General features: G+C 44.2%; 1 protein-coding gene across 1 annotated transcript; it reads right to left on the reverse strand.

The window, feature by feature from the left end:
* Positions 1–4,576: 4,576 nt before the first annotated feature.
* LOC125542620 (disease resistance protein RPM1-like) lies at positions 4,577–8,351 on the reverse strand. The gene is made up of 2 exons (XM_048705714.2): positions 5,451–8,351; positions 4,577–4,942 (listed from the first exon to the last, which is right to left on the reverse strand). The coding sequence occupies exon 1, from the start codon at positions 8,243–8,245 to the stop codon at positions 5,468–5,470; it is 2,778 nt and encodes a 925-aa protein (XP_048561671.2). The 5' UTR covers positions 8,246–8,351; the 3' UTR covers positions 4,577–4,942; positions 5,451–5,467.
* Between the last annotated feature and the right edge of the window lie 807 nt (positions 8,352–9,158).

Below are 9,158 nucleotides of genomic sequence, written 5' to 3' on the forward strand. Positions count from 1 at the left end.
CTCTCAAGAACACTCTAGTTCTTCTTCTGGTATCCACGTCAACTTGATGGGAATCCTTGGAGTTGTAGTTGAACTTGATGAAGTAAAGCTTGATGTACTCTTGGGAACCCACTTGACCATGGCCTTAGGAGCTTCTTCAAACCAATCAATCTCTTCTTGAAGTTTGTCCTTGTCTTTTAGCTTGTGGTCTTGTGGTGGAAGATCATCTTGAGCTTGTGTTCCCTTAAAAGAAGTGGGGCCATACTTCTCATGTTGAGGAACAAACTTCATCTTCGGGTATTGATCTTCTTCCCATTCAACTCCATTGGCATTGAACGTTCGTTCAAAACCAACACTTTGATTCTTCCAGTGCCTTCCTTGCTTGCGTACAATTTTCTCAAATTGCTTAATTCCGGCAAGGCTCTTGTAAACACCTTTCTCTATAATTCCCTTCAATAAGCTATTTTCTTGCTCGGGTGTAACTTGGCTAAGAGAATCCTTAGTGGAATCAAGAGAACTACTAGAAGCAACAACATTGGATTTGACATGATTATTGTTACTACTAGAAGAAGAATCTTTCTTGTTCTTATTGCTAGATTTTACTTGAGGCATATAAGTAGCCAAGAGTAAACATTTGGCAAGATATGAAGAACTGTTCTTTCGAATATCGTCATTGATAGCTTTAAGAAACTCATGCTCTTGCTCTAAATTTAGCCTCTCGAAGCGTAGCTTCTCATGAGTTCTTAGAAGTTCTCTATGATCTTCTTGAGTTGTTTCATGAGCTAACTTAAGAGCATTCAATTCTTTAGTCAAGCGCTCAATCTCCTTCATAGCATTGTCATTCATTTCCTTTTGATCATTATGATTACTAGCATTTTAATTATAGCTCACATTACTAGCATTATCAACAAGTAGATCATCATCACCAAGCAAATCATCCTCATCACTATTAAAGTCAAGGTATTCGGGGTGTGATACCTTAGGACCTTTTGCCATGAAGCATCCTCCAATTCCCTCATTTGGTGAGTCAAATATGTCATAGGAGTTGGATGACACTAGAGCAACTCCGGCAACACCTTCATCTTGAGTGTCTTCGGAGTTGGAGTGATAGCTTCTCTCGGAGTAGTTGTCGGAGTCAGAGCCGGAGACCCATTCACCAACATGAGCTTGATGTCTTCTTTTTGTATAGCTCTTGGATGACTTGTCCTTCCGTTCTGAATCTTTGCTTCTTCAAGAGGATCTTCGTTCATAATGATCTTCTCTACTCCTTCTCTCCTTATGAGGTGATTCATCTCTTTGATATCTTCCTCTTGATGATTCTTCTCTTTTCTTGTGAGGTGTCGTACACTCATTGGAATAGTGTCCGGGTCTTCCACAATTATAGCAATTTCGTTCTCGACTTGATGATCTCTTCTCATAGTGTCTTGAGCTAGAGCTTCTTTCTTTAGCTTTGCTCTTGTAGAACTTGTTGAATCTTTTCACCATTAGACTTATCTCCTCATTTGAGACTAGCTTGTCACTTGAACTTGTGGGAGCATCGGTTGAGGCTTTGTAAGCACCACTTGATTTGTTGTGTAGCTCCTCTTTATCCTTGAGAGACATCTCATGAGCGACAATTCTTCCAATAACTTCCGTGGGCCTGAGATCTTTGTAATTTGGCATCATTTGGATTAATGTGCACACAGTATCATATTTTCCATCCAAAGATCTAAGGATCTTCTTGATGATGAATTTGTCGGTCATATTTTTTATGAGAGCTAGCCTAGAGTACAGTTCGGCGACTCCTTCACCATCCTTCCTCTTGAACTTGTCAAGTTGACTTTGAAGCACATCCAACTTATATTCCTTGACGGACTTGGTACCCTCATGCATATCAACCAAAGTTGACTTTGAAGGAACCTTGTCTATCCCACCATGGCCATCGCCCACAAAGGACTTGCCTCACTTGGGTAGATCTTCACGAAGTAGGCGATCTCCTTGCCCTTACAAACTTCTTGGTTTAACTTCACATCATGTCGGAGGCTCCCAAGCGACACCTAACCAATCTAGGAGACACCACTCTCCAAAAGGTAATAAATGGTGTGTTGATGACGAACTCCTTGCTCTTGTGCTTCAAATGATAGTCTCCCCAACACTCAAACAGCTCCTCACGGATTTGGCTATGGTGGAAGAAGAATTTGAGTGGAAAGCAACTTGGGAAAGGCTAGAGAACAAGATTTATGTGGTAGGAATGGGTCACCTTGATCTCAACACATGGGTAGGTGATTCTCTCTCAGATCTTGGTAGGTATGAGTGTAGGCACGATCTGATGGCTCTCTCTCTCTCTCTTGTGAAAGAGTGGGTGGAGGGGTATATATAGCCTCCACACAAAATCCAACCATTACACACTATTGACACAACTCGGTGAGACCGATCAGAAAGACTCGGTCAGACCGACTAGTTCAAAATGTGAATGTTAGGAGTCTCGGTGGGACCAACTGGAACAAACTCGGTGGGACTGATGTGCAGTGGCTAGGGAAAACCACATCTCGGTGGCGCCAATTGGTTTATCTCGGTGAGACCGAAATAAAACAATAGAGCAACAGAGAGTTGGTCAAGCAAACTTGATGGGACCGATTGCTATCTCAGTGAGACCGAAATAAATGCAACATGTAACAAAGAGTTTGCAAGGCCATCTCGGTGAGACCGAAAGTCATATAGGTGAGACCGATTTGTTAGGGTTTCTGGCTATGGCTATGTCATATGAACTCGGTGGCTCCGGATGAAAGTGAATCAGTGGGGCCGAGTTGGAGTTTAGGGTTTTGACATATTTGGATGGAGAAGTTGATTGAGGGTTTTGGAGCAATATCATTAAGCATTTTGAGCAAGCAAGCCGTTAAGCAACACCTCATCCCCTTTTAATAGTATTGGCTTTCCTATGGACTCAATGTGATTTTGGGTCACTAAAATAAAAATGAAGAGTCTTGAGCTTTTGCCAACATTTGTCCTTAGCATTTTGAGGGGTTCACATGTCCAATACATGCCATGCCATTCATTGAACTTCCTGAAATATTTATCTTGAAAGGCTATTAGTTTAATGAGCTATATGTTGTTATGAATTACCAAAACCACCCGGGGATTAGTTGCACTTTCAGTTTCTTATTTGCAAATGGACATGTTTTCAAATGTGTTGTAATCATTCTTCTATTATTTCCATACTAGATCTGGATAACTAGAGTACTGGAATTTTGAATTCTCTTTACTTCTATCACATAAATAGGATGTTCTTGATTGGTCACTACGTATAGCACATGGTATGTCAATCTTGTCACATAAAATTATTATTTTAAATGAATGTGGTTTTTGTTGGTTATATTGTCGAGCTAAAAAAAGATCTGTCCAAGCTTCTACTTGGTATATAATTTTGATTTAAATAAATAAATTCCCATATTTTCAATCTCCACAGAACACTGTACTACTAATGTCTGAAAGTGAATGAGCATCCTTGATGTAATGATTTTTTGATGTTCAATTGCATGCAAAAAACACACATGTAAAAAATCTAGCCATGCAAATGCGCAGGTAACACTGCTAGTTGCATTTGATAACAAGAGCCACAGGCCACAGCTGATCTTCTTACATGGCATCTTCGATCGTAGGCAGGAAAAAGAAAAGTCCAACTCTGATTCAATGGAACCCCCTGCCGTGTTCTAGTTGTTGCATATACTAGCGCAACCCAGTCCCGTTGAATGCTACTTGTACGCGCGACAAGGGGCAACGAGTGGAAATTGCAGTAACACTGACATTGCCATGTCTGAAGAATGTCAACTGGACACTGTCAGTTACCCAATAGATGGGGGCAAAAGAGTCTCCATTCCAACTCCACCAATGCTGATACGCTGTCAGTTACCCAGTAGATGGGGACATGAGACTGAAGCTGCTATTGTTGTCACAAACTGCCTTCCTGGTCGTGCACTTTGTTATTAGAGCAACAAATAGAGTAATTTCAGCTAAGTTTAAAATAGGATCCCTTAGAAAAATCCGGGATGGATGGATATACAGGATCTATTCGGGCCGGCAAAATAGCGGTTATTTTGCCGGATGGCCCGGTTTACGGGATAGAGATGCTTTAAGTCGACTGAAAAAAAACGTTTTGGTCAGTCGATCTATTTCGAGCCATTGGATGCAAGATGAATGGCGAGATCAACTTCTTCAACCTCCTAACACCCTCCTGTTCATCTCTTTCCTGCAAACCAGCCCACGTACCACAGGCCCAACCGCCTGCCTCCGTCCGCACCGCCCTCCCCTCAACCGCAGCCCCCCGCCATCTCTCCCCCCCCCCCCCCCCCCCCCCCCCCGCACACCCACCCACCCACCTAAGATAGATCGCCGGCAGCTGCTTATTCAAAAATTCCACTGACCCAAATTGTAAATTCAGGCGACTTACATATAGCTATTGCGTTAAAATATACAATAGTTTGTTTGTCTATTACTCTTAGATGCAAATTCGGGTCGAAAGATCACTGAACGACCGTGACAAGAAGAACAACTATATTTCTTGTTGGAGAAACAAATATACTTTTGGACAACTTTATGCTATTTTTCTTCAAAAGAAAAGAGGAACATTGCATTATGAATGAATATTCCATCAACATCACTGAAAGCTAACATGAATACAGCTCAGCTCCCCAACTTCATTCACTGAATTCAGTCTTAAATTTACAGCAATATAATTCCAGATTGAGTTCGCAACAGCATATGCCTCAGTAATGATTACAGCTTAAGATAGATTAGAAACTGAAAATCTATAAAGATGGATCCACAGCTGTTGAGCAGAAATACACATCACAGCTGATATTTGCCTTCCCGAACCCGACCCACAGCTGACCGTCTTACATGTCTTCAATCCAAGGAATAGCCCAGATTTTCATTGAGATTATGATCCAAGTGATCAGAATGTGCTTGACATGCTACAGCCCAGGATCTGACAACAATAGCAAAAGACTCGGTCAGTCGGCCAGGGGAGTGAACGGATCTCTGTATATTTGTCAACGGTAGAAATAGGACGGGCAAGTGCGAGTCAGCCTATTAATTTAGGATACGTATGAAAGGCACACATTGATCAGTTTTTCTATGACAGACTTTAAACGAAAGAGCATGCGTGCAGGAGGAACTAGAAGTTCTATCAACAGCGAACACATATGACTCAAACTTGAGTCAACGGGGACTTGAACACAAGCGGTGTCAAGCACACATATCCTAAATACAACATAACATATATTTGCTTGCTTCTTTCTATGACAAATCCTACTAGTTACCGGCTATGTAGTTGCATATCTCTATTTCTAGTATAGGTGAGGAAGATACACACGAACATGGAGAAAGGAATCACGTTAACTAGCTTTAGTAGACAAACTCGTAACTAGCTACCAATTGCGAATTTAACTTCAATATTTAATATACGCACGAAGGATGAAACACTGAACACTAACCTTGTGAATAGCGATGATCACCTAATCCTTTTCCAAATTCCTTTTTGGCTCAATTCCACTGTAACATTCCTTATGTGGCTAATCTTCATTACATCTTCATTGCATTCATCTGAATCTCTCTTCTGATGGAGTTTCTCTACTAGCTCTTCTGATGTGTCTTTCAGAAGTAATTTCTCAAGGGCTGCAAGGTGTTGGATGCCATCTGGAAGAAACTTTAGCTCAGGACACTCTGTGAACCATAGCTCGACAAGGTTTTGCATTGCGCCCTCCTCTATTCCCACTTGGTTGAGTTGTGCAGCACCCCATATGTGTAAGAACCGAAGTTTTGGAAACGACCCTGCATAAAAATCCAACCTCTTCCCTTCAAAAGCCTGCACTAGCTCAAGGGTGCTTAGAGCACGTAACACACACAGACATGAAAAGGTTCCCTCATCAATATTGGAGAATGCCAGGTACAACCGGGTGACGCTATTAAGAAGTGACCAGGAAGAGAAAAGTTGAGGCATCGATGTTTTGTTTAGCTGCCCTGTTAAACCAAGCAGAGAAAGGGTTGGAGGTAAATATAGCCCTTCCAGCCGCAGCACCTCATCCTCAGCTGCAGCCCCAACATCGAGATGAATAAGATGGCTCATTCTGGTGATAGCATTGCCCAAGTAAGAAGAGTGTTCGCTTGTCACGTTGCAGACACCGAATGTTCTTAGCTCTGTCAGAGCTCCAACTTCACGCAGAAACTCTGGACTGGCTTTGATGGACTGAAGAGCCCGCAGTCCTGCCAAGTGATGTATACCACTAGGCACCTTGACCCCACGTGTTCTTCCAATTTTTGATCTGCTGGTAGTAAATGCACGCAAGCATCTCAATTTTTTAAGTTTTACAACACTGTTTGGCAAACACGTCAGCTTAGAATGCACAGCATCCAAGACTTCCAAATTTCGTAACCTCCCCACTGCTTCAGGCAGGCTTTCGAGATTGGTATCTCTAAGACCCAAATACCGCAGACTAAACAAGCTAAATACTTCATTGGGCAGCATTTTGATACAAGTACCTTGCAGATCCAACATCGACAGCAAATTCGAAGATGTTAAGATAGGCTTCAGCAAATCAATATTGATATACCTTCCAAAAACATGGAGTGCACGGAGTTGTTTTGCACCAGATCGGCTCAGTTGTTCAAGGTTTTCCCCCTGGACTGATATGCGACGTGCACCCTCTATAGAGAATGCCCCACTACCATAGCCATCATAAAATTTACCAAAGCACTCCTCCTTGGCTTTATTCAGGGCAAGAAGTCCTATGACATCATGCATCTGGCAGTGTTTCAGTCGTCCGGCATGATTCCTCTTCACAACCTGTAATAGGCTTCGGTTCACAAGCTCAGCCAAGTATCCCTCTGCCACATCCTCCAATGTTTTGTTCTCCTTTTCCCTAATAAACCCTGCCGCAATCCACTGCCTTATTATCCTTCTCCTCTTTAATACATAATCTTCTTGAAATAGTGCACAGTGTAAGAAACAATTTTTCAAATCATACGGGAGGTCCTCCAAACTGACTTTTAGGATCATATGAGCATCAGGGATCACATCTTTCGTCAACTGCGAATCCAAACCCCTGTACACATTCTCCCACTCAGCGGAAGTTGGGGGTTTGCAGGATAGTAGGCGGCCAATGCATGCAATAGCAATAGGCAAGCCTTGACACTTTGCTATGAACTTCCAAGTCAGTTCCTGCAACTCCAATGGGCACTCTTTACCATCATCATTCCAAAATGCTCCTTTGCAGAATAACTCCCAGGAATGATGAGCTTGTAGCGGTTCCAAGTGAATTGCAGACTCCCTAGTTGCCAACAGTGACACTTCATGCTTTCTTGATGTGATAACAAATCGGCCGGTACAGTTAGACGTTGGGAAGACATTCCTTATCTCGGACCACACGCGCGCAGCCCAAACATCATCCAGGACCATGATGAACTTTTTACCTTGAAGGTAGTTGTGGATGGACTCTGCTAGGTCTCTCATCTCAATGTCGGCAATGTCGACTGCGATGCCGAACTGGGCGGCGATTTTCTTCAGCAGACCCTCAATACGGTAACTCTCTGACACAGTTACCCACGCTGCCGCGTCGAAATCCACTTTCACAGTGTTGTACACATGAGCAACCAGAGTGGTTTTACCAACACCAGGCATCCCCCACACCGAGGTAACCTTGCTGCTGCTCTGCTCTAGACCATGACCACTACCACCGCTGACGGTCAGCCACCGTATCAACCTGTCCCTGTTCTCCTCTATCCCCACAAGGTCCTCATCCCTGGTGAAATGCAAAGATTGACCTTGACTCGTCGATCTGGCAGCAGAAGCAGATATGCCGATGACGGTGTAATCATTCTTCCTCCGCTTGGCATCCTGTAGCTGGGCTTTGATTTCTTGGAGCTTGGCCGCCAGGCGACGCCAGGTCTTGATATGCTTGAGCCGCTTCTTCATCTTGCCGATGAACCCTCCGTGCTTGCAGTCCTCCATCTTGTAAGTGAACTCGTCAACGACGTCCTCGATCTGGAAGGCGAGACCCCTGATCTCGCTGATGAAGATGCAGGTGGTCTTGTCGGTGTCCTTGAGCCGCTCTGCCTCCTGCAAGTAGGCCTGCATGCTCTCCAGCTCTGCCTTGGATTCGCGGATCTTGCCGAAGAGGCCTCTGAGGGCGGAGGCTTCCTTGCCAAGCAGCGCCCCACCAAAGATCACCGCCTCTTTTGCCAGCGTAGTGCCCAGCATGACCACCAGCTGCCCAACAACAGCCTCCGCCATGGTTCTTGAGGCTTTTGGTGTGTAAACTGGTTGTTTGAGCGTGCAATTTGGTGGTAGCTTTGCAGAGTAAACTGGTTGTTTGAGCGCTGCCTCTAATGTGGTGGTAGCTTACTCGACTCTGAGCTCACAAATTTGAGTCCACAATTTAGTCTTTGAATAATCAGCATGCATTCGAGACCACAATTTGGTCTTTGAATAACAAACGTGCACGCAAGAACATACTTACACATCAAAGTAGTTGGTCGTTGGGAGCTTAGACTTCAGAGAAAAAGAAAAGGGGATGTGTCCTTGGTGGATATGGGCCAGTGGTCTGCTGTCATCGCATGGCCCTACTAGCCTACCAAGTCAATATATGTACTCCCTCGGTCCAAAGAAGAGTACATATTTGGAGTGCGGCCTATTTTTAGAGGACGGGAAAAATTTATTTCGAGATTTTTGGAGTCCTTTTAATATTTCTTTTCTTTCTTTTTCTGCACGTCGGAATTATTATTTAAAAAAAAGAGAAACCGACTCCGGGCCGTACCCGAGCGGGACTCCGCCCGGGGGGCCTTATAACCCGCCGCCCGCCGCAACAAACCCTAACCCTAGCCCGCCGCCGCCACCGCCGCCGCACCTCGCCGCTGCCCAGCCGTCGACCCGCCGCCGCACCGTCGCCGCGTCGTCGCCGGAGGTAGCCGCGGCCGCCGCCTCGGTTTACGCAAGAAAACCGAACGGTTTTCTTTTCTCTAAACCCTAGATCCGTTATTTTAGATCCGGTTCGGTTTATTTTTTTCGGTTTAGTTATTTAGCGAACGCCTGTTCATACATTCGTTTTAACGAACGGCTTTCACCGTTTAGCCGCAGACAGCGAACGTTCGTTCGTAAGCCTGTTCGTCAGTTTTTCTTTTTCTCGAATTTTCCACGATTATTTTCG

Source organism: Triticum urartu, chromosome 1A, assembly GCF_056163025.1.
Source record: "Triticum urartu cultivar PI428250 chromosome 1A, HENAU_Tu73, whole genome shotgun sequence".
Classification (NCBI taxonomy): domain Eukaryota; kingdom Viridiplantae; phylum Streptophyta; class Magnoliopsida; order Poales; family Poaceae; genus Triticum; species Triticum urartu.

Excerpts from the sequence above, each read along its gene's own strand:
- LOC125542620 (XM_048705714.2), bottom strand. The coding sequence starts at position 8,245 with ATGGCGGAGGCTGTTGTTGGGCAGCTGGTGGTCATGCTGGGCACTACG.